This window comes from Silene latifolia, chromosome 7 (assembly GCF_048544455.1).
Source record: "Silene latifolia isolate original U9 population chromosome 7, ASM4854445v1, whole genome shotgun sequence".
Lineage (NCBI taxonomy): Eukaryota > Viridiplantae > Streptophyta > Magnoliopsida > Caryophyllales > Caryophyllaceae > Silene > Silene latifolia.
In genome coordinates, this window is record NC_133532.1 from 35346837 (window position 1) to 35373835 (window position 26999).

General features: G+C 38.2%; 1 protein-coding gene across 1 annotated transcript; it reads right to left on the bottom strand.

Annotated features, from left to right (window-relative positions):
* Positions 1–22573: 22573 nt before the first annotated feature.
* On the bottom strand, positions 22574–26676 carry LOC141589954 (protein FAR1-RELATED SEQUENCE 5-like). Its single transcript, XM_074410574.1, has 4 exons — positions 26471–26676; positions 23467–24951; positions 22919–23302; positions 22574–22796 (listed from the first exon to the last, which is right to left on the bottom strand). Exons 1-4 carry the CDS (start codon positions 26674–26676, stop codon positions 22574–22576), a joined length of 2298 nt encoding a protein of 765 aa, XP_074266675.1.
* Between the last annotated feature and the right edge of the window lie 323 nt (positions 26677–26999).

Here is a 26999-nt window from a genome sequence, read left to right on the forward strand (position 1 = left end):
GAAATGAGTAAAGCTTTGGGTCTTAGTGATTCACCTAGTTATTTCAATAATGTTGGCAAGTATGACCCCGCTCCTCTTTGGGAGGCGATTTCCGGAAGGAAATTTGAGAACTTTCATGCTAGTCGCGCTCTATTAGTCCACCATCCGGGCATTAGAGTGTGGCACAAGGTCATAGGGAATACCATCATTGCAAGAAAAGACACCAACCACTTTACCAAACTCGATTTTGTTCTTCTTGAGTCGGCCTTGAACATTGGAAGGGAATTCACCAAGCCTTTCAACTCTCTAAGGCTTTTGGTGGATAGATGGCTAAATGTTGATTGTGGGAAGCAAGGCACTACCGTTATTGTGAATGGAGGTCTAGTCACTATTTTGGCTAAGTACTTTGATCCAAACTTCAACAAGGATAGCAAGTATGTGGCGAAAAAGGGTGGTCATCTCATTGATATTGATACTATGATAAACAAATACAAGTGGGTCTCTCATAACCCTCTTGACACCAAGTATGGATGGCTCACTAGTGAGGCTAGATCTTTTACTTTGCCTTCGAAGATTTGTCGTTTAAGTGTCCACCGGACCAACTATCTCCTTCCCCTTTCAAAAGAGGCCGAATATATCATCCGACAACAAAGGGGTGAAATTGAAATTCCCTCCTCTTCCATTGTCACACCACCCTACCCTTTCAAGTACCAAGAGTTCAAACCCGAAGGTGTTGAAGCAAGCAAGGATTTTATGACTCTTCTTATGCAAGAGATGCACAAGCAAGCCTTCAAGGACCGGGAAGATGCTTACTTAGCCCAATATCCACCCCTCCTTCACTTAGCTAGGCAAGGACTACTTGATCCTTTATGTCCTTTGCCTAGTTGGGCGGATAGGGAAGTCTTCTTTCCGAGTGCATCTAGGGGTGAGCTTCCGGGTGACAATGAGGTTGTCGGTGATGAGGTTGTTGATGATAACATTGATGAAGAGGCTAGTGATGAAGAAGAAGAAGAGGATGATGAAGAAAGTAAGCAAGGAAGTGAAGAGGGAAGTGGTGATGAGTCCACTTCTAGTGAGGAAGATGATGATAGTGATGATATGGTGGAAGATTAGCAAGCTTTGGAGGCTCCTACCCTCTCGAGGTTTGTTCTACTTCTTTCTTTGTTTTATTTATTTATCTTGATCATTGTTAGAGTAGTCCTAGCACCATAGAGGACTAACACCTCGGCCCCATTGAGGTGTTCTCATTTTATTGTTCCCACCTTTTGAAAATCCAAAATGACAAATTTAGTTTCATGCATTGCATTTGTGTGCATGAACTACACCCAACCTTAGGACATTAGAAATAATGTCTAACTCGGTTTGGGGAAGTAAATGCATACACAACGGGAGGTAATCTAAATTATCCTCTCCGTCATAAACAAAAAACCATGCATCATGTAGTATAGATTAGTGTAGATTGCATTTAGTGTAGAAATCATGCATCATGTTTGCATAATTTCCCATCATTTTGGCCATTGAAGACAATGCCCATATTAGTGTGGGGATGGGGAATTCTAACTTAAATTTTATTCAAAAAATCCAAAAAATTTGAAAAATTTCGAAAAACCATAAAAATTTGAAAAATTGAAAAACCAAAAACAAGTTCATTTCCTTTGTAGCGTAGTCATGTATATATTTTGAATATATTGTGTTTGTTCTATCCTTGTTCACATTGATCGACTACGCCACATCCGAGACATGAGGATATTGAAGACCGTATGGTATGATCTTTCCAATCTCCTTTTTCCTCTTTATGTTAATGACTATGTGGCTTTATTTTGATTGATGCGGTATAACAATGTGAACTTAGGACTTGCATTTAGATTATATGTCATATTAGTTGGTAGAATCATTTGCATTAGGATGTTTATATGCTAGTTGCATCATGGCATGTAGTTGCATGTTAGAAAAATTTTGCGAAACCGTCTACTTGGGAAGCTTGACAAGTGTATATAGGCCCTAGTAGATGCTTTTTGTTCTTAAGACTTTGCTTGTTAGAATGCTTGTAAAACACCCTAGGATGTGTCATGCTAGTATCCTTTGACCCATGGATTAAGGCCTAGTCAAGAGTACCTTGTGGTGTGATAACTCCTTGGCTACCGTTTATTCCAAGGTGACCCTTGAAACCATGCATCCATCCATCCATCATCCATGTTCTACCACATTTTGGTCATCAAAGGGAATTGGCACAAAAAGAAATCAATTTGAGTTCAATGAAATGAAAAGTGAAAGAAAGTTTGCAAAAATGCATCAAATGAAAAGAGGAGCAAAAATAGAACTCCTAAAGCTTCAAATATAAGCCACCCTCACTACATATGGGGTGACTTTGAAAATGTTCAAAAGAAATGCAAAGAAAAGTTGAAAGTTGTCAAGTGTTGAATTGCCAAAAATCAAAAAGAAATGGCAAGAAAGTGTTCTCAAATGTTATATGCCACAAGAAATTGGGGGGAAAAACAAAAAATGAAAGCAAACTCCCAAAGTGAAACTCAAATATCTATCGATCCCTTTATCCATCGTATCCATTTTTGTGCATGGTAGAGAGGGGACGACCCTTCTTCTTGTCTAGGCAAGAGGGGGAATTCCGCGATCCTCCAGTGTTTCTAACACCATAGGGAGTCTAATCTTGACAAAAGCATTTAACGATTGAGGACAAAGGTACCCTAGCTTGACACAACTTGGAGGTGATTTATTGGTATCCTTCTAGGCTTAGTAGTTTGAAGAAATTGCATCTATGAAGGAGTGTGTACCCTTGAATTGCTTCCCTTGTAGATAATTTCCGCCACTTAGATGAGGAAAGTGGCTTTTCTTTTGTAGATGCATCCATTACTTGATTTTGTGTGCTTAATGTTTGGATGTGTCGCCATTTTGGCAAGACCCACCTTGCCTTGCAAGAAGGCATCCTACCTCATGGTTATCTTGTTGTGAGTTGAAGGGGCGGAGTGAGACCCGATAATTGTCTCATAACGGCTATGTTATTAGGTTAGTTTAAATAATGGTCCTAGTCTTTGTCACCTCTTTACTCGGGACGAGCAAAGGTTCGGTTTGGGGATATTTGATGTGACCATAATTAGAGCATATTTAGCCCCCGAATTAGCCTTGTTCCCATGCTTTTTAGTGCATATTTGGGTCATTTATTGTCTTTAGTTCTTTGTTTTGCATATTCTTTGAGGTTTGTATCCTTGGTAGGAAAGGAGTGCAAACCTTGCATTTTCATGGCAAAATGAGACTAAATTGATTGAATTCAATGACCAAGCATCAAGGAGAGACAAGATTAGAAGGCCTTTGTACATATTATAGTAGATGGGCAATGATGAGAAAAGATCCTTGCATCCCCGAGGAAATCCCCAAGGATTTTATGAAGAAAAGGGAAGAAAAGAAGAAGAAACAAGACTGAGCAGCAATCCGTGCGGATTGTCCTGAAGACGCCCGTCCCCAGCACCACAATCCGTGCGTCTTCCATACAAGACGCCCGGGCAGCAGCAGCCAGAAGACGCCCGTCTTCTCCCAAAGACGCCCGGGCAGAGACCCTCGAATCCGCCCGTCCCGTGCCTAAGACGCACGGATTCCAAGGCAGCGCAAATTCGTTTCTTCAAGCTTCAAAGAAAGATGCCCATCCTTCTAAAAATACCGGTGTTTCCTTAAGTAGGGACTTAATCGTCATTTAAGCCCTTAGTTAACCCTAATGCATCCACCTAATTTCCACTATAAATACCCCATTAGTCTAATTAGAAGAGAATGTTCTTCTTAGCAATCTTTAGTGTAGTTAATATCAATCAAATCTCTCTTTAGTTTTGTAATCAACAATTAATCAAGTTTTAATACAAGTTTTATTTCCTTAATCTCTCTTTTGTTCATCCTTTATTTTGGGTAATTGAAGATTATTTGGGTCATTATTGGGAGATTGACAACCTCTCAATCAAGCATCAATTACTTCTTTTATTCTTGCTTTATTATTGGAATCATTAGTAGGTATAATTCTTTTAATCCCTTTTTAATTATTGTTAATTACTTTCATTTATTCATCATGTTTCACTTTGTTAGTATGATTGACAACCTTGCTAGCATGTTCAATATGATAATGAGTGAGTAGTCACCTAGCTAGGGTTAATGGGTAATTAGGGGAAACCAACATGGGGAATGATTCATGCTTAAATTAATATGCTTTCATGGTTTATTTGCTTGCTTGTTTTGATCTCAACTCATGCACATGTTATGTTTGATGAAATGCGAGCCTACGAATCCTTGCATTTTTTACCCATCACCTATCTTTTCAATGAGACTTGTAAGACATAAACCAACTCGAGTCTCATTAGACCATGCATGTTGTTGAGTAGGAAAGACTAAGTCGACTTGTAGGTGTTGTACAAACTAATCGATTCGGCTCCGGGACCCAAACTTTCCTAGGATTGTAAGATATAACCCAACTCAATCCATCACAACAATAATTGCTTGCTTATAATTTGAGAACATGTTTGTATGATCAATTCCCATGATTCCCCTATGACCCCATGACACCCTAGTGCTTTTTATCAATTGTTGACAACCCTTTTAATTCATCTTGCTTGTTTGCTTTCATTGCTATTTAGTTTAGTGATCTTCTACATCAACCCCAATTGTGACACCCCTAAGACACCACTAGTTGCAATAGAAATCTCATCTCAATTCCCGTCCCTCGGGATCCGACCTTTACTTGCCTCTTTACTAATTGTAGAGTTGTTTGTGAAGTTATAAATTGTGTTTTGGTCTAGGTGCTCCTAACGACAAGTTACCGAAAAGATTGTGTCCGACTATATATATATATATATATATATATATAGGATCATATGAGTTGGGTCATGTTTGGTGAGTTACCCTTCTAAATCTGGACCATTGATCTAATATAAGCTGAATGGCTGAGATTAAATCTTACTCAAGCTATAAAAACTCACTTTTCTCTCAATCTCCCTCATTATTAGAAAAATTACTCTCTCTCTTCTCCTTCTCCCTCTAAAAGCCCAGAACAAAAAACTTGCGATAATGAATTTCAATTGTTTCGTAACCTTCATCTTCAATTTCTCTCCGTTTTCGGAACAATTTCGGGCTTGTTCTTCGCGCTCAATAGATCTACTTCGTCTTTATCTTCAGTTTTTGTAATCATGTAATCATTTCCTATTATTATACTAATTTTTGTTTATTTTTGAACATCAATTTAATTTTCTTTGCTTGAATTTCTAGTCTTTTGTGTGTCTATTCTTCAATTTTTTTAGTCGTTTTCATTATGTAGTTCAATTTGTCGTGTTTTTGTTGTTAAATTACATTTTCTATTGTTTTCGCATAATTCTAGGGTTTCGTAATTGTATTTTGCGTTTTTGTACCTGATTTTGAATTTTGATATTTTTTTTCTAGTTTTTGGTGATCTCGTTGTGCTTTTGTTCCAATGAAGATATGAGTTGTTGTTGTTGTTGCATTACATCTCGATTATTGTATTACTTTAATCGAGTTATTGTATTATTCAAACTCAGTTATTTTATCTAGTACTTCTTGTTTTGTTGTGTTTGAGTATAATCTGTTTAATAACAGTTATTGTATTACTTTAACCGAATTATTCTATTATTGAAACTCAGTTATTGTATTTTATAGTTACTTCTTGTTCGTTGTCTTGGGATATAATCTGTTATGTCCTCTTTCAGTGATAATTTAACCGAGTTATTGTTTGTGCATGTGGTTGGTTGATTTCTTATGTGACTTTTTGGAAACAACGAAAACAGCAAAAGAAGGGATTGTCGTTTCTACATTCAAAAATGTTGATGTTAATTTTGCATGAAAAACAAAGCAGCTGAACGATAATAAATCGGGATTTTTTTTACCATGTATCACATGCTCACATATGAGGGGAAGATCTTTCCGTTGATGATAAAGCGGAAATTGGACAGAATCTCTATATGGCTTGAGATGGTTGGTATTATGATGAACTTGATTGTTTTCAGAGCGTCAACTGTCAATTATCGTCATTATAAGCATATAAAACTGAGATTTGTGGTTCTGAGACAAAGCAAAATTAAGACCAATATGAGGATCTTCTTCCTCATTTGAAGCCCGTAATGGAATAGCAGCAGGATGCTGATGACTTCCAGACTTTAACCCGTGCAAAGAGATATGACCCTTGATTGACATAACAAGCAGTATGCAAAAGATGCTCCTGACGGAGAGCATTATGATCGAGATCTTGAGGTATGTTAGAATCTGATTCGTTATCCGTAGCTGATGAAGAGGACATCTTAAAATTAGAAGAAGACCAGAGACACTTTTTTTTACTTTTCTTTGAGATAACCAGTTATTGTAATGTGTTAGTTCAGTTATTTCAATGTATTAGTTGGATTATTGTATTTCATTTTGCGTAGTTACTCTATTCTACAAACTATGCTTTTATTTCTCTAAAATTTCCAGTTATTTTATAGTGTTTTTATGGTTATTTCAATACTTATAAGTGGTTATTGTATTTCAGTTGCATAGTTATTTTCAACTTACTCCCTTTTTTGTCTTTATTTCTTTTAGTGAGCTTCATCTCAATATAATAACACAATTTACTCATTATAATAACTGAGTTTCGACATACAATAACTACAAATACCAGAGTTTTATATTACAAGATAGAATTTGAATATATTTGAGTTTCATCTCAATACAATAACACGATGTATTGTTTGAGATGCTTAGATGTATTGATGAAGATGCATAGTTTGTTTGAGATGCTTAAGTATAATGTGATGGAGACAAAATAGTTATATAATGAAAGCAAGCCATTTTTTTAAAAGTTGTTATAATGAAATGACCACTTATTCAATTAAACAAGATGAAAACAAACAATCGATAGAAAGTTGACTATATTTGAGTTTCATCTCCATACAATAACATGAGTTACTCATTACAATATCTGAGTTTTTACATTACAATAACTACAAATACCAGTGTTTTACATTACAAAAACTGAGTTTCTACATTTACAATAACTGAGTTTCTACATTACAATAACTGTAAATATCAGAGAACGTTGTTCTCAATAAACAACTGAGTTAACTATTAAATGACCAAGTATATACATCAATTATTCCACTGAACGTCAATTGTCCGTGTTCATCGTGATTCACCTGTAAATCACCAAAAATAATGAATTATTTCATTGAATATAGTATATACTTCCAAGAAGTAACTCGAAGATACAATAACCGTATTTTAATAATACAATAACTGAGTTAAAGTAATACAATAATCGAGATGTAATATTACAACAACTGCATTTTTTAAGAACATCATATAGAATAACTCGGTAAATATATTACACCAATTGGATTATAAAATAACTATAACTGACTTTAAACAACTAACGAGTGAACAAGAAATTTGAATATTTTAGAGTTTTACAATAACACATTACAATAATTGAGGTTCTACATTAAAATAACTACAAATACCAGATTTCTACAGTACAATATCTTAGTTTCTACATTACAATAATTACAAATACCAGAGTTTTTACATTACAATAACTAAGTTTGTACATTACAATAACCGAGTTTTTACATTACAATAACTGAGTTTCTGAATTTGAATAACTATTAAATAACCACGTTTCTTCATTACAATAACTGAGTTTCTAAATTCAACTAGACATTTTAACAAACAGTTGGTGTGCTAATCTAGATTACAAATAAATTTTCGGGATTATGATAATAAATCAACAATCAAATGTAAACGGTATGTTAAACAAGCATACTAACGAAGTAGAATCAGAACACAGTTATTTTATTGCAATAGCTACGTAAATCAATGAAGTTATACGATTATTAGCTATGAAATCGTAAGTGATATTCATACCTTGGTTTTCCAGTTTTTTTGATTGCTGATTATGACAATAAATCATCAATCAATTGATCGTTTCATTTAAATAATCGAAATTGTGAATGAATTTCCTGTAATCGTATGGAGTTACAAAAAACCTGAGAAGAATTTGATGAATTTGGCAGATTTCGGACGATTTTGACCGATTTTTTTGAAATTGTGAATGAGTTTGGTGTAATTTATTGGAATTACAAAAAAAAAATTGGGGAAGAACTGATGAAATTGTTGATGAATTTGGACGATTTTGACTGATTTTTTAACGTGTTTTGTTTGTTACGAAAACAAAGCAATTGGTTTGTAAAGAGAGAGAAAGTAGGGATTGGTAGAGAAAGAGTGTGCAAGGAATGTTTGTGTGAAGTATGATTGTGAGCAATTAATTTTGTTAGATCAATTGTTTATATACGCGGGGGTAACTCACGAAAAGTGGCAAACTCACCGGATCTTGCCTCTATATATATATATATATTTTTTTTAGGTGAAATGTGAGTATATTAATATATCAAAAATCAATCATACATACACGACCAAAGTTCGAATCTCAACTAAGACAATTCTAGCATACAAATCCAACGCTTGCCTGCCAATCAATGGCACTATTGCTCCCTATGTTACCCATTTTGCTACGTACTCTCTTGAATAAGTTGCTTCAATCTTTGTGCTACCATGTCAGTCTCGAACACACAATCGATGTCTTGCACTGTTTCTTTGAAACCAAATGACATACCAAAAGGCTACTTGGACACACGCAAAGGCCTTCCATTGCATTCTGTTCTTGTTTGCAGATAGAATTAATGCATTATGATCAGGCATTGGCTTACCTATCCATTCTGCAATTCTATCCTTCACCTTACTCGTGAACCTGCATTCTGAGAATAAATGATTACTAGTCTCAGGCTGTTCCCCACATAAGATACAGTCCTCATCAGGGCACAAACCAATAGCATGTAGCTTGGTTTTCAGGTTTAGTCCATCTTGCATAATCATCCAAGCAACCATAGAGTGTTTTGGGATGTTCCAATTGTTCCAAACAAGAGTAGACCAGGTAGTTTTGGGGTGCGACCCAACAACCATTCATAACCATTACTGATAGAGTATCCCTTGTTCGAAGAGATCCATATATTATCATGATAGCCATTCTTAAACTTTTCCTTCACCTTGCAGATGCTCTTCCAGGTCCAGGGAGTGTCATTGCCAGGAGTATAGTCATGCCAGTCAACTCCTTTTAAATACACACTAGCCACCCATCTGATCCAAAGCCTATCAGGCTTTATATACAACCAGTTCACTAATTTGCCCACTGATGCAACATTCCACATCTCTGCTCGTTTAATACCCAAACCTCCTTCTCCCTTTGGCAGAGTTACTCTATCCCATCCAATCAAAGGAACCCTGTGGTATTCAGATGAACTGCTCCATAGAAAATTCCTGCATATAGACTCTACTCTTTTGATCACACTCTTTGGGATAATGAACATGGCAGCCCAATAATTGTACAGGGTGTTAAGGACTGAGTTTATTAAAACCACTCTTCCTGCATAAGATAGCTTCTTTGCTCCCAGGCTCCTTATTTTTGTCACCATTTTTTCTATCAGGCATTGACAATCCTTCTTACTCATTTTCCCTGGCTGTATGGGCACTCCCAGATATTTAAAAGGCATTGTGCCTTCCTGGAAACCAGACACAGCAAGGATATCCTGCTTTAACTCCCCCTGCATCCCATTAAAAAATATTTCTGACTTACTATTGTTCATACTCAGACCTGATGCCTTAGAGAATGAGCTGAAAGCTTTCAAGAGTAAGAGGATTGAAGGAGCATCCCCTTTACTGAACATCAACAGGTCATCTGCAAACATTAGATGGGTGAGCTTGAGTCCCTTACATAAAGGATGATAATGGAAAGCCCATCTTGCTGTAGCAAACTTAATTAGTCTTGTCAAGTATTCCATACAAATTGTAAAGATGAGAGGAGACACTGGATCACCTTGGCGCAAACCCCTCATACCTTTGAAATAACCAAAATTATTCCCATTCAAGACCAAGGTAAAAGAAGTGGATTGAATACATGCCATGATCAGACTGATAAAATGTGTTGGAAATTTCAAACCAACAAAGCATTTGCTCCACAAAATCCCATTCAATTTGTATCATATGCTTTTTGTAAATCTATCTTAAACAGGCATCTGGGTGATACATTTGTCCTGGAGTACTGATGGACAATATCTTGGCATATCAGAACATTTTCAATGATGGACCTCCCTTGAACAAATGCCCCCTGACATTCATGAATAATATCTGGCAAAACTAGAGCTAACCTGTTGCATAGGAGTTTAGAGATGATCTTGTATAGCATATTACAACAGGCAATGGGCCTGAATTGTTTCACTGAAGTCGGTCTCTCACATTTGGGGATCAGGCATACATTAGTGGCATTTACCTGGCCAAGTAATTTACCAGTTACAAAGAAATCCTTGACTGCCTCACACACATCTTGTCCAATCACACTCCACGCATCTCGAAAAAAACCACTTGAAAACCCATCAGTCCGGTGCTTTATCAATGGGAATGGAGAAAACTACCTGTTTCACTTCCTCATAGGACACTGGCTTTGATAAAATCCCAATATGCTCCACAGTACAGACCTTCCCATAAGCCAAAACATCATCCCTCACATCCTCAGTATTCTTCTTACTGCCCAGGAGCCCTTGATAATATTCCAAGAATGCATTCTGTATGCTACTACTCTCAGAACAAACTATACCATGTTGATCTTCAATCTGAATGACAGTGTTTCTCAGGCACTTTTTCCTGATAATACCATGGAAATATGCTGAGTTTGTATCCCCCTCCTCTAACCATTGAGCCTTGGTTTTCTGTTGTAAAAAGCTGTCTCTGTCCTTACGAAGCTTCCTGAGTTTTGCCATAACATCAATCTCCTTGGTAATCAGATCAGTACTAGTAGGATTCCCACTTAGCTGCACCTGAATATCATTCAATGCTTTCTCAGTCTCCACAGTTTGAACCTCAATGTCAGCATAACAATTTTTATTCAATTCTTTAAGGACAGGCTTCAACTCCTTAAGCTTTTTAACTATACAAAACATCTTGGTGCCTAAGATATTCCTGCCCCAAATCTCCTGAACTTTAGGCAAAAATTCAACAGCCCCACTCCACATAGCAAAATATTTGAAGCTCCTATTCCTCAGAGAAGTAAGTCTGTTATTATAAACAACACAAGGGGTATGATCCATCACTCCTTCAGGGTAAAAATGCCCAACCATTTCAGGAAACATGGTAGTCCAAAGAAGAATTGATGAGAAACCTGTCCAACCTACTATATTTCCTATGCAGATGATCTTGTTTATTCGTCCAAGTGTAGAAAGCACCGGTTGCTGAATATCTACCATATCACAATTATTCATGCAATCCACAAAAGCTTCCATGTCTTCGGGCTTAGTCGACCACCTAGCCTTTCATCGGGATTCATCACTATGTTAAAGTCACCTACAATAGCCCAAGGTTCATTACATCCAGAAGATAGCTATATATATATATATATATATATATATATATATATATATATATATATATATATATATATATATATATATATATATATGAGACTTGTAAGACATAAACCAACTCGAGTCTCATTAGACCATGCATATAGTTGAGTAAGGAGGATTAAGTTGACTTGTAAGTGTTGTACAATCTAATCAATTCGGCTCCGGGACCCAAACCTTCCTAGGATTGTAAGATATAAACCAACTCGATCCTATCACAACAATAATTGCTTGCTTATAATGTGAGAATATGTTTGTATGATCAATTCCCATGAATCCCCTATGAACCCATGATACCCTAGTGCTTTTAATCAATTGTTTACATCTCATTTTAGTCATCTTACTTGTTTACTTTTATTGTTATTTAGTTTAGTGATCTTCTTATCTCAACCCAAATTGTGACACCCCTAGACACCACTACTTGCAATCGAAAATCCTGCATCAATACCCGTCCCTTGGGATCCGACCTTTACTTGCCTCTTTACTAATGGTAGAGTTGTTTGTGAAGTTATAAATATTGTTTTGGTCTAGGTGCTCCCAAAGACAAGTAACCGAAATCTAAGCTCAAAGCGGACCGACCAAAAATGGCGCCGTTGCCGGGGACGGTGTTAACTTGATTTGATTTTCTTTGATTGTTATTAGTTGTGTCTTTCTTTTCCTTGGGGAAGTAAAACTCCTCAAGGTTTGTTCTAATTATTTTCAAGTTGTTCGATATTTTGCAAGATGGATATTATAGATTGTTTTGTTGAGGACCACTTGATTATACCTTTCTTCAAAGACCCCATGCAAGCATTGGAAGCCTTGGAAGCAAGTGAGGCCAAAAATATGCATTGGGAGTTGGAGGTAGATCTTCTTGAGGCCGCTCTAGCTAACAAAGAACTTACTCATGAGCAATCCGAATTAGTACATAACACCCTTGTGGAAGCATATCAACCCATGGAACAAGAGCAAGCAATCATAGAAGACATCATACAAATCGAAGAGCAAGAAGAATTTGTCATGGAATTTGAGTATGATGAGATTAGTGAGCTTGAAGAACAAGTTGAGTATGCCATGAGAATGGAGTGTCTAATGGAAATGGGGCAAGTTCTCAATGAACCTTCAAGGGAGGAAAGTGAGGTACAAGATCCAACTTTAAAACCCCTTCCCCCAAATTTGAAATATGCTTATCTTGATGAATCTAAGACAAAACCCGTGATTGTTAATGACAAACTTGATGAAAACCAAATGGGAAAATTGCATGATGTGTTGAAACAACATGAAAAGGCTATAGGTTATAGTCTAGATGACCTTAAGGGGATAAGTCCCAACTTATGTATACATAGAATTCATCTAGAGGAAGACCATCGACCTACCATCCAATCTCAAAGGAGATTAAACCCCCACATGCAAGAAGTTGTTAAAGGAGAGGTTATGAAATTACTTGATGCGGGAATCATATATCCCATATCGGACTCTTTGTGGGTTAGCCTCGTTCAAGTGGTACCTAAGAAAGGAGGTACCACAGTAATGACAAATGAAAAGAATGACCTAATACCCACAAGGAAGATCACCGGTTGGCGTATGTGTATTGACTATCGAAAATTGAATTCCGCGACAAGAAAAGATCATTTCCTCTACCATTCATTGACCAAATGCTTGAGAGGCTAGCCTCCAACAAGTTCTTTTGCTACCTTGACTGGTTTTCAGGATTTTTCAAATCCCTATACACCCGGATGACCAACACAAGACCACCTTCACATGCCCTTATGGTACTTTTGCATATAGGAGAATGCCTTTTGGCTTGTGTAATGCTCCCGCTACTTTCCAAAGATACATGATGAGTGTCTTCTCCGACTACCTAGAGACCATAATGGAAGTTTTTATGGATGATTTTAGCGTTTATGGAAAAGACTTTGACTCATGCTTGCATAATCTTTCTCTTGTATTGCAAAAATGTGAAGATGTTAGTCTCGTTTTAAATTGGGAAAAGTGTCACTTCATGGTCAATGAAGGACTTGTTTTGGGTCATTTAAACTCGGAAAAGGGCATCGAGGTAGATAAAGCTAAGGTTGAGGTGATAGAGAAACTCCCACCTCCCGTGAATGTTAGAGGGGTGAGAAGTTTTCTCGGTCACGCGAGTTTCTATCGCCGTTTTATAAAAGATTTCTCAAAAATCGCGAAACCCCTCACTCAACTCTTACTAAAAGATGCCCAATTCCATTTCACTAATGAGTGTGTTGAAGCCTTTAATAGAATTAAGGAAGCACTAATCTCGGCACCGATCATTCAACCACCAAATTGGGAACTACCGTTCGAGATTATGTGTGATGCTAGTAACTACGCCGTTGGAGCGGTTCTTGGCCAACGGGTACGAAGGGCTTTACATGCTATCTACTATATAAGCAAGACTCTTGATTCTTCCCAAGTGAACTATGATACCACCGAGAAAGAGCTCCTTGCCATTGTCTATGCTTAGGACAAATTCCGTTCCTATTTACTTGGATCCAAAGTGATTGTCTTTTCGGATCACCGTGCTCTTCGACATCTCTTAATAAAGAAAGAGGCAAAGCCAAGGTTGTTGAGATGGATTTTGCTTCTTCAAGAATTCGACTTGGAAATAAGAGATAAGAAAGGAGCCGAGAATGTAGTGGCGGATCACTTGTCAAGAATCCGGTTTCATGATGAAGAAGGAGAAACACCGATCAATGACTCTTTCCCCGATGATATCTTAATGGCTATTCAAACACAACTTAAGAGACATATCACCCCATGGTTTGCCGATTATGCCAACTATATTGTTGGAAGAGTACTCCCTCCGAACTTAAACTACAACCAAAGGAAGAGGTTCTTATTCGAAGTAAAGAGGTACTTTTGGGATGACCCAAATCTTTACAAGGAGTGTAGTGATGGGCTCTACCGAAGGTGCATACCTCAATGGGAAATTCAAGGAGTTTTGGAAGGATGTCACTCATCCCCTTACGGTGGACACCATGGAGCAAGGAGAACCATTGCAAAAATTCTTCAATCGGGCTTCTTTTGGCCTACGATGTTCCAAGATGCAAGGGAATTCATCATTCATTGTGATGCTTGTCAAAGGACGGGGAATATCTCTTGGAGGAATGAAATGCCACAAGGGGGCATACTAGAGGTGGAGATCTTCGACGTTTGGGGGATCGACTACCAAGGGCCATTCGTGACATCCAAAGGGAACAAATATATCCTTGTGGCCGTAGACTACGTCTCAAAATGGGTGGAGGCAATTGCCACCCCGACCGATGATGCAAAAACGGTCACTAAGCTCTTTAAGAAAATAATCTTCCCAAGATTCGGAGTCCCTAGAGCAATCATAAGTGATGGAGGAACGCATTTTCACGAAAAGAAGCTCACATCCCTTTTGACCAAATATGGTGTTCAACATAGAACCGGTTTAGGATACCATCCTCAAACAAGCGGTCAAGTTGAAGTTTCAAATAGAGAGATCAAGCAAATTCTCGAGAAAGTTGTCAATAAGACTCGTAAGGATTGGAGCATGAAGCTTGACGACACTCTTTGGGCTTATAGGACGGCCTATAAGACTCCCATAGGAGCTTCCCCTTACAAACTTGTCTATGGAAAGGCATGCCATTTGCCAATTGAGTTAGAGTACAAAGCATTTTGGGCAATTAAAACTCTCAACCTTGATCTCAAATTAAGCGGTCAAAAGAGGATGATACAAATTCAAGAGTTGGAAGAATTCCGACTACAATCTTATGAGAATGCCAAGATTTACAAGGAAATGACAAGGTTGCTTCATGACAAGAGAATCAAGAAAAAAGCCTTGCACAAAGGAGATAAAGTCCTTCTATTCAATTCCCGATATCGACTCTTTCTCGGGAAGTTGAACTCTAGATGGATGGGTCCTTATGTGATCACCGAGGTAGGGAAGTATGGAGACTTTGAGATCAAATCGGAAGATGGAAGCAAATTCAAAGTCAATGGCCAAAGATTGAAGCCATATTATGAGGGAGCATTCATTGGAGAGGTCGAGGTCACCTACCTCGGGCCTCCTCATCCTTGAAGAGATCATCAAAAGGAGAGTTTGGTGGAGTCCTCCCTAAACCACCACTTGTAAATATACTAACCCTTCTTACTTGTACTTTTAATTTTATTGCATTTTTATCATAAACATGATTCTTGCCATGAGAGTAAGTGAGGGAGGGTCACTAATCATTTTGATGAATGAAGGAACTAGTTTTCAAGTAAGGATAAACATTTCTATCGAAGAGAAGGAAAAGCAGGAGAAATCCGAGCGTCCCGTGATGAAGACGCCCGTCCAAGCAAGGAATCCGAGCGTCCGACTGGGAATCCGCTCGTCGTACAAAAGCTGACAAGCAGCTGTTTTGTTCTGATCCAAAATCCGAGCGTCTCTAGTGCTAATCCGCTCGTCTTGATCTGGACGCCCGTCGCATTGGGAATCCGCTCATCTCATTAGCAACAATTTCTGGCATTCCTCGCTGGAAGAGAATCTGAGCGTCCTCAGTAGAATCTGCTCGTCCTACTACAGCAAGACGCTCGTCCCGACAACCCTACACTCGTCCTGGCTACTTCAACATCTGGGATTTTTCCCTGGAAAGGAATCCGAGCATCCCGTAAGGAATCCGCTCATCCCAATGCCCAGAAATCCGAGTGTCCCGATGTCGAATCCGCTCGTCTCCCTGCGTCTTTTATTCCAGATTTTCGTGACTTAAATTCTCCCCCACCACACAATTCGTGACACCTCATCCTTCCTTCCACTTATAATATAAAACCCCCTCTCTTATGACTCCAAAGCATATCTCAAGCACTCATTCACCCCACAAAAACAAAAACCCCCAAATTCTAGGGTTTCAAAAAAATTCAAAAGCAAGATCTAATTCACAAAGAGCATCTCCATACTTCAACAAATCAATCTCCAAATCTAAAATCCAAGAATGGGACCAAGAAGATCTTTATTTAGGGAAAGAAGAAGACCAAGAGTGAGAGGAAGTTCATCTACTTCTCACATCAACACTCTAAGGAGGGAACATGAAGAGATTGTGGATCTCACCAAGCTTGACGATTTTTCCAACATTGAGTTTGTGAACGATGTTCAACGGCTTGTCTTTCACCGACTACTTGGTAAGAATATTCTTCCTACCAAATGTTTATGCCATAAAACATTAAGAAAGCTTGGAATATACCATCAAACGGAAGCCCTTTTTGAGTTGTTCGGTCTTTCTACCTTGTTTCACTTACATGAGCAAACCTACCGACCTCTTGTTCTTGAGTTATTAAGTTTCTTAAAGATCACAACTTTGAACAAAACGATTTGCATAGAGTTTAGATTGGAAAATGTAACAAGGATGATGACTCTTGTTGAGTTTGCAAATGTGCTCGGTTTGGATGTTTCGCCTACCCGAACATCAAGACCAAAGAAGTATAGTGTGGCACCATTGTGGAGAGCCATGACCGGTCGAGACTTTTTGTATATCAAGGAATGTTTGGCATTTCACATCCAAAACCCTATTCTAAGGCTCACTTACCGGTTCTTATCCGGAACTATCCTCGCACGCCGAGACCCGGCAATTGTAAATGAGCTTGATCTCGTATTCATGGAATCGTATCTTGAGATCCAAGGAAGAAGTGTATATCATTTCAATGCACCACCTGTACTCCTTGAGAAATGGGCTAAGTTTCGAAATGGGGACGACGATGGGATGAAGCATATCGTCAATGGAGGACTCATTACAAGACTCGCGAAACACTTCTATCCAAGGTTCAATGAGAACAATGAGTACACTCCCCTTCCCGGAAATACAAGGATCAATGAGGAGCTAATTCTTGTGCAACGTCATTGGATAACCCACGAGGGTTTTAAAAAGAGAATCAAATGGATAACAAAAGGGAGCAACCCTATCTACTTGCCAATGAACGGTTTATCGAGAATTTCACCAAGGAGGGGCCCTCTATCCCCAATCCCGTCATACCTCATCCCCACGAACCCGAACCAAGCAAATCAAGCACCACCTCCAAACAACCAACAACAACAAAACTAGCCACAACAACAAAATGAAAAGATCAAGATACCTCCCTGCCCTTTTCAATATCAACCCTACAATCACCCTAACCCCTTCATCCTTCCTCGAGACGATTTTTTGACGGGGATTCTCCAAGACATGCATCTCCGTCAATATGAAGCCGCCGTGGATAGCTACTATGCTCTATACCCACAATTCCACTGTTCGGTTCAACAAGGGAATATTAACGAGGAGGGAATGTTTCCCTCTTGGGATCAAATGGATATTATCTTCCCAAACTCGGCAAGGGCCAACGAAGGAGCAAATGGGCAAGAAGGCGAAGGGAGTGATAAGTCCTGTGGTGGAGATACGGTGGAGCTCAATAGTGAGGGAGATGAAATCATGAACTTCAATGCGAGCGATGCATCCAAAGAAGCTTGTGATAGTGACTTAGAGGGGGATGATGGCGACCTCTAGAGATCACTTCATAGCTAGATGGAGCGGGTAAGAGGCACCCATCAAGGCTTAAGTGAAGTTTCCTTTATCCCCTCTCTTTAATTTTCATGAAAAGATTTTGATGTTTTGATAATTTGTTGTACCATATTTGTTTTGTGTTTGAGGAGTCCTAGCAGCATTGGAGGACTAACACCTTGGCATCATTAAGATGTTCATTTTTATTGTTCCTGACTTGAAAAATCCAAAATGACAAATTTTAGTTTCATGCATTGCAGTCCATGTGCATGAACTCCCCCAAAATTCTTGACATTAGAAATAATGTCTACTTTGGTTTGGGGAAGTCCATGCATATGCATTGGGAGCTAATCTAAATTATGCTCTCCGCCATAACAAAAACACATGAATCATGTAGTATAGTTTAGTGTAGTTTGCATTTAGTTTAAACATCATGCATTTTCATTGCATAATTTCCTATCGTATTGGCCATTGAGGACAATGCCTATACTAGTGTGGGGATGGGAAATTCTAACTTGACTTTTATACAAAATTCAAAAAAATCAAAAAAATTCGAAAAATCCAAAAAAATTGAAAAATTGAAAATCCAAAAACATGTTCATTTCCTTTGTAGTGTAGTCTTGTATATATATTGTTTTGTATATATTGTGTTTCTTCATTCTTTTTCACATTGATTGACTACGCCACATCCGAGACATGAGGATATTGAAGACCGCATGGTATGATCTTTCCAATCTCCTTTTTCCTCTCTATGTTAATGACTATGTGGCTTTATTTTGATTGATGCGGTATAAACAATGTGAATTTAGGATTGCATTTAGATTATTTGGCATATTAGTTAGTAGAATCATATGCATTAGGATGTATAAATGTTAGTTGCATCATGGCATGTAGTTTGCATGTTAGAAAAATTTTGTGAAACCGTCTATTTGGGAAGCTTGACAAGTGTACATAGGCCCCAGTAGATACTTTTTCTTCTTAACACTTTGCTTGTTAGAAGACTTGTAAAACACCCTAGGATGTGTCATGCTAGTATCCTTTGACCCATGGATTAAGGCCTAGTCAAGAGTACCTTGTGGTGTTATAACTCCTTGGCTACCGTATATTCCAAGGTGACCCTTGAAACCATGCAACCATCATCCATGTTCTACCACATCTTGTCATCAAAAGGGAATGGGCACAAAAATTGTTCAAAATTTGAGTTCAAGAAATGAAAAGAAAAAAAAAAGTCTGCAAATGCATCAAAAGAAAAAAAGAGTAACAAAAATGAAAAATTCCTATGCTTCAAATATAAGGTACCCTCGTTACTAATTGGGGTGACTTTCAAAATGTTCAAAAGAAAATGCAAAAAGTTGAAAGTTGTCAAGTATTGAAATGCCAAACATCAAAAGAAATGGCAAAAAGAAAGTGTTCTCAAAAGTTATATGCCACAAGAAATTGGGGGGAAAAACAACAACAAAAGCAAACTCCCAAATGAAACTCAAATCTTATTGATCCCTTTATCCATCAAATCCACTTTTGTGCATGGTAGAGAGGGGACGACCCTTCTTCTTGTCTAGGCAAGAGGGGGAATTCCGCGATCCTCCAGTGTTTCTAACACCATAGGGAGTCTACTCTTGACAAAAGCATTTAACGATTGAGGACAAAGGTACCCTAGCTTGACACAACTTGGAGGTGATTTATTGGTATCCTTCTAGGCTTAGTAATTTGAAGAAACCATATCTATGAAGGAGTGTGTACCCTTGAATTGCTTCCCCTTTAGATAATTTCCGACACTTAGATGAGGAAAGTGGCTATTCCTTTTGTAGATGCATCCATTACTTGATTTTGTGTGCTTTAATGATTAGGATGTGTCGCCATTTTGGAAAGACCCACCTTGCCTTGCAAGAAGGCATCCTACCTTATGGTTGTCTTGTTGTGAGTTGAAGGGGCGGAGTGAGACCCGCTAATTGTCTCATATCGGCTATATTAGTAGGTTAGTTTAAATAAGGGTCCTAGTTTTGTCACCTCTTTACTCGGGATGAGCAAAGGTTCGGTTTGGGTGATATTTGATGTGACCAATATTTGAGCATATTTAGTCCCCGAATTAGCCTCGTTCCTATGCTTTTTAGTGCATATTTGGGTCATTTATTATCTTTAGTCCTTTGTTTTGCATATTCTTTGAGGTTTTGTTCCCTTGGTAGGAGAGGAGTGCAAACCTTGCATTTTCATGGCAAAATAGAGCTAAATTGATCAAATCTAATGACCAAGCATCAAAGTAAAGACAAGACTAGAAGGCCTTTGTAAATAATGTAGTAGATGGGCAATGATGAAGAAGATCCTTGCATCTCCGACAAAATCCCGGAGGATTGTTGGAAGAAGAAACGAAGGAAAGAAGAAAAAGCTCACTGGACTGGAATCCGCTCGTCCCAGCTTCGGGCCGCTCGTCCAAGAGCCACAATCCGAGCGTCCCAGCACCAGGCCGCTCGTCCAAGAGCTCCAGAATCCGCTCATCCTACACACCAAGCCGCTCGTCCACCACCTCCAGAATCCGCTCGTCCCAACCCTTTGGACGCTCGGATTGTTCTCCGGTGCAGCCCGACTTCTTCTTGTTGTACTCGGGATGCGCATATTTTCAAAAGACTAGAAAAAAGGAGACTCGCATCTTTCTTCGAGAGGAGCATTTCCTCAACTTTTCATAAGGACTTAATCGTCATTTAAGCCCTTAGTAACCCTAATTTGTGCACCTAATCCCTATTATAAATACCCCATTATACTAATTAGATGATCATGTTCTTCTTATCAATCTTTAGTGTAGTCTATATTATTCTAATCTCGCTTTAATCTTGTAATCAACTTTTAATCAAGTATTAATACAAATCTCATTTCCTTAATTTCTCTATTGTTCATCCTTTATTTTGGGTAATTGAAGATTATTTGGGTTTATTTGGAGGATTGACAACCTTCCAATCATTCATCAAGTACTTCTATTATTCTTTGCTTATTATTTTGGAATCATCATTAGGTATAATTCTCTTAATCCATTTTTAATTATTGTTAATCATCTTTACTTATTCATCATGTTTTGCTTTGTTGATATGATTGACAACCTTGTTAACATGTTAAACTTGATAATGAGTGAGTAGTTTCCTTAACTAGGGTTAATGGGGAATTAGGGGAAACCAACATGAGTGATGATTCATGCTTAATCTAATATGTTAACATAATTTATTTGCTTACTTGTTGTGATCTCAACTTATGCACATGTTATGTTTGATGAAATGCGAGCCTATGAATCCTTGCATTTTTTACCCATCACTTACCTTTTCAATGAGACTTGTAAGACATAAACCAACTCGAGTCTCATTAGACCATGCATATAGTTGAGTAGGGAGGATTAAGTCGACTTGTAGGTGTTGTACAATCTAATCGATTCGGCTCCGGGACCCAAACCTTCCTAGGATTGTAAGATATAAACCAACTCGATCCTATCACAATAATAATTGCTTGCTTATAATTTGAGAAAATATTTGTATGATCAATTCCCATGAATCCCCTATGAACCCATGATACCCTAGTGCTTTTAATCAATTGTTTACATCTCATTTTAGTCATCTTGCTTGTTTACTTTTATTGTTATTTAGTTTAGTGATCTTCTTATCTCAACCCAAATTGTGACACCCCTAGACACCACTACTTGCAATCGAAAATCCTACCTCAATACCCGTCCCTTGGGATCCGACCTTTACTTGCCTCTTTACTAATAGTAGAGTTGTTTGTGAAGTTATAAATATTGTTTTGGTCTAGGTGCTCCTAACGACAAGTAACCGAAATCTAAGCTCAAAGCGGACCGACCAAGGCATCACCGCTTCGCGGAGCCGCCTAAACCAACCCTAAACCCTTTTCTTTAGTCAAAGGTCGTTCATAATCAAACATATAGTAACACTGTGACTCTAAAACATGAAATACATTAAATGAGGGAAAAGACGCTTCTAAAATGGGAAGTCAAAGGTCGTTCATAATCAAACATAGAGTAACACTGTGACTCTAAAACATGAATGACATTAACAGAGGGGAAAGACGCTTCTAAAACGGGACGGAAAAGAGTTTAGGGTTGGATTAGGCGTCACCGCATCACGGAGCCGCCTAATCCAACCCTAAACCCTTTTCCTTAGATAATTTGAAAATAGTAAGCTTGTTACTATCAGCATATTTAAGGATGATTAATTTAAAAGGTATTAATACTAGACAAAAATGTGAAGTTAGATTGATAAAACCATCGTACTGTAATTGAAAATATTAAGTTTCCATGTCAATTCTTGAATGAAAAATCATTGTTTAATCATCAGGAATTCATTACTTTTTGCTGTGGTATGTTAGTGTCACAGCAACACGGTATCCTACTACTTCTTGTAATGACATATAACTTTAATAGCATGGCAGTATCAGACTACAATTTTTTTTAGATGCTTTTGCAGCTACTTCTTCAGCTATGCGAAGAGGGCATGTTCTCTTGTCGTGGTCAACTTTTTCCTTGCAGTATGCACATAGTCTATTTGGCTTTGCTGCCTTTTCAATGGCTTGTGTTTTTGCTGACGTTAATCTTTTTCCGCTGCCCTAATTATGTGCTTTAACCGGAGGCCGAATAGTGACTTCAGACGACAAGCTTTAGCCCAAGAGCATCTCCATTTCTTGATCTTTTGTAAGTGGTATAACAGATAACTTCTCGCGGAACTCAACTAGGAGGGATGCTAATTCGTCCATGTGAGCCGGAGGTAAAGTTTTGAGAACTCCAACTGTTGTACTGAACTCTGCCCATAGCTTGCACACAAGGCTGTTGTCAGACTGAGCCATATTTGAATCCTCGATGACATTCCCATTGGGATCAAGCCTGATAATGGAACGGCAAGTTACTATTTTATATGGTAAGAATATTACTGTAATAAGTTATTGGAGTGAGGGCTCAAAGTGAAACAGTAAGCCAGAGTTCGTAATAAAGTTTTCCAATCTAACCTGTTAGTTGCGTAAGAGTTTTTGGCCCAACGATCTAAAATGTACTTTCTTGGTATTTGCCGAATTCCTTTGCCCTTGTACACCCACACAATATGTCTGCAAAGTAACCCTATTTTTTCGAAGAGTTTGCAAGCACATTCTGCATCCGTGGTTGAAAGGTTGAATGTCACCTTCAAAGTTCTGTTTGATTCAGCATCTTCCACAAAAATTATCCGCAGATTGTCTTCCTTGTCAAAGTCAGCGACACCACATGATATAGCAGCCTTTCCTTCCTCTTGGAACATCTTAAACACAGCATGTGTGTATACAATAGCACCATGTTTTTCTAAATGTATGTTTGTGTCTAGGTTAGGTAATGAGTGGTCGCTGTCATCATCATCGCACCTTTGTGTGTAGCGTTGCTAGTCCATAGCAGTTTGGAACCTAGTAATAATGTGACAAGGGAACAACAACATATGAATTATGTAACAATGATATAGTAATGGTGTTACTGTAACTTAATCTATGTACATAGATTGTGACCAAAGGAAACAGAGATGTTTGTTTACCTCATCCAAAATTCGACAAGTGTACCAAAGTGATTCTCATACCGCTTGAAAAAAGAATTTGCACTCTCTGATTGCTGTGTTGTTCTTAATATGCAGCCCATGGGAAGGTCACGATGATAGGCAGGAATCCAATGCTTTCGGTCAGTGAACATTGTAGATAACCAGTCATTATCTTCCAGTTGAAAATCTGAAATAAGTTGTTGCCACTTGTCTTCAAACTCAAACGGTTCCAAAACAGAGTCCCAGACGACAGCGTTGAACCGATTAAAGAAGTCAGTGTCTTTGAAAAGTGCTGAACCCACTTTATCTGTGATCTTTTGCGTTATATGCCACATGCAATAACGATGTCGAGCTTGCTTGAAGACAGAGGGGAAGGCCTTTTTTATACCAGGGCATTGATCCATGATAAGGAATTGGGGCTCCTTCTGACCCATAGCAGACAAGAAATGCTGAAAGGCCCATTTGAAGGACAGTTCGTCTTCGTGTGACAATAAACAAGCAGCGGAAAAAACCGACTTTCTGTGGTGATTGACACCTGTGAATGGTGTAAAAACCATATCATACTTGTTTGTGTCATAGGTGGGGTCAAAGCTGACATCATCCCTGAAGAATGAGTAATTTCTAATTGATGTGGAATCAGCCCAAATAACCTTCGTGAGAAAGTTAGATGCGTCAACATCATAGGCAAAGTAAAACTGGGGTTGGGTGGCTTTGAGCTTTTCAAGACGATCAAGGAAAAGGTCAGCGTCTCTTTCCCCTATATAACACTTGATATCTCTTTGAAAGTTTTTAAAGTCCATTAATGTAGCACCTATATTTTCATACCCATGTACAAGCTCCTTAACCTGTCTGAAAGTCTTCGCAGCCCCGATGTTCAACTTGAAATTGTCCAATATAAGCTGTTTGTGAAACATGTCAAGGCATCTCGAAATCTTTTCGAGATCTCGATTAGAAACAGAGGTGAGATGATGGTTATGAGACTCAGAAAAGTCGTCAATCATAGTAGGTCCCTCAAGCCTATTAAGAAGGGTAAATCTAACATAAGCTCTGCAGCCAACTCTTGTGATTTTAACGCGCCTTTTAACTGTTTCAACTGTGGAAGAGCAGTCACCATTATTATGCTCATCGACAGGAATGGAACGGAGTTTCTGTTTATTTCCCCTAAACCCTTGACGATTGCAGACTATTAATTTTTGGTGTGCTATGCCACCTCGAAGTTTTTTGGCAGTGTACTTCCTGGGAGTAAAACCACATGCGCGTGCGTAAACCCCGTAGAATTCAATTCCTGCCTCAAGTGAGCTGAAAACTGTACCAATTTTAGGTCTGAACTTGCTCTCAACTACACGAATCAACCTCTCGCTTCCATTAGGTGTATGAGACAAAACAAGCTGATTATTTGGTTGAACATTGTGCTGTTGTAGTGCGATGGGCGTAGAAAGGACTGGATTGACAATACTGGACTCTGTAATGAATAGACGAGCGGGACTGCAAAAGGATGTCATGTTACAGTAACACTGTTACTGTCACAATATATGTACATAAGGATTAACAACATAACAGAAATATGCACTCGATTAAGCTTACTAGACTGTGCAATGTTAAATGAGGAATAACACTATTATTCAGCGAAAACTTCATCGGAAGAAGGTACTTACACAATTATATAGTAACACGTTATCACAATTATTTCAAGTTCAGTGTTGACAACAAGTTTTAATGTTATAGTAATGATATTACAGTAACAGGTGTCAAATATTTTAAGAACGATGATTTAATCCCCAGAGTTACTCCAATTTTCATGAAAGCAAATCCAGGTTTAAATGTGACTATGTCAGAACTCAATATTTTTTACAAACACTTTGAACACATATAATCTAAATCCTTCTCAATTGATTCACCTAAGATTCAACTGATGTCGACGAATTAATGTGAAATAGGAGGCAAATTACAATACAGAAGCTCGCATGAGAAATTGAAAATAATAATTGCAATTAATTTGTATACCTACATCAATTCAATCAAAACATTCCATATGAACAACACAAAACCTAAATCTGGTACGAATGAGCGTAAAATCGTAAGCTCGAGATAAAATAACAGAATTGCAGACTATGTCGATGGATTCATAATGATAACAGGAAATTAAAAGCATCGGCAGAAATTGAAAAGCGACATCAACTTAACAACAATGAAAACATGAAATTGAAGAATGAAAAACCTAAAAAAAGCAAAGGATTCATGAAATTACCTGCGCGCATAGTGTTCTCTGTAGAATCGGAATCCATACTAGCAACAAGGAAAAAACAATTGGATGAACGGATTGAATTCGAAAACCTCGGTCAATCAAAATTAGGTTGATTGAATTGAACGATATGACAGAAAGTTGATTGGATTGTTGAATAAGAATTGTTGAATAGGAATTGATTCGTGAATTTGCTGGATTTTTGTTTACGTGAGAGCGAAGAAAGGAAACAGAGAATTTCGTAGAGAGAGAAACGGAGTGAACGAAGAGAGAGAAATTGAACGAGCGATTATGCCTATTATTCCTTAATAACGCAGGTTATATACTTGGCTCTACATTTAATCTCATCCACTCATTCAATCAAAAATCTAATGGTGGAGAATTGCGCGACGGACTCACCTAAGATACCTAGACTCACCGGATGCAATTTATATATATATATATATATATACATATATATATATATATATATATATATATATATATATATATATATATATATATATATATATATATATATATATATATATATATATGTAGGCGGGATCTCGTGAGTTTGATTCTTATGGTGAGTTTGTACTCACAAATCTGAACCATTGGATAAATACAAATTCATGGCTGAGATTCAACCTCTAAACAAATAAAAGTCACGCGTTTCCTGGAACTTTTTCTCCCTCCATAAACACAACTCTCTGTCAAAAAAATCCCAAAAAAACTCCACATCTCAATTATGGCGTCCTCAACCGAAGACAAAGCCAATACTTCATTGAAATCTCCACCTTCATCCACCTCGAAGTCGATATGTCCGCTAACGACGGCGAAGCAGGCGACATCACCGACGGAGAGTTCGAGCTCGAGCTGTTCGACAACAATGGAGATTCTTCCGCTTTATCCTCCTCTTCCTTTATCGTCGTCATCTCCTTATCAGTACCAGATGAGGACGGCGAGTATGGTGGAGAGAACGTCATCTCCGGCAACGGTGGCGACGCTAATTGTTATATGTAAAAACGTTCTCTGGCGACCAGATCGGTGCACCACATGTATCCATTCGAAAATCAATTTTTACAGGTGAGGCATTAGATTATCGGCTATTTCTGAATTGGATAATTGGTTTGTTCGCTGGAAGAATCACCGGTGTCGACTGAGTACGCCTGAGTAATCGTCGGCGTGGATTTGGTGATTGTAGATCTAGAAATGACTCATTTTGGGGTGATGGTGGTCATCATTGTGTGAGTGCTGGTGGCCGGCGACGGAGGAAAAATATTGATAGGCTGACTACGTGGTTGTATTG

Bases quoted from the DNA above. Each gene is read 5' to 3' on its own strand.
- LOC141589954 (XM_074410574.1), bottom strand. From the start codon at position 26,676: ATGACGTTCTCTCCACCATACTCGCCGTCCTCATCTGGTACTGATAAG. The intron at 24,952-26,470 runs GTATTGGCTTTG...ATCCTTTTGCAG, and splicing joins AAGGTGGAGATTTCAATGAA to TCCCGCTCGTCTATTCATTA. The intron at 23,303-23,466 runs GTAAACAAACAT...CTACACACAAAG, and splicing joins CTTGTCGAATTTTGGATGAG to GTGCGATGATGATGACAGCG.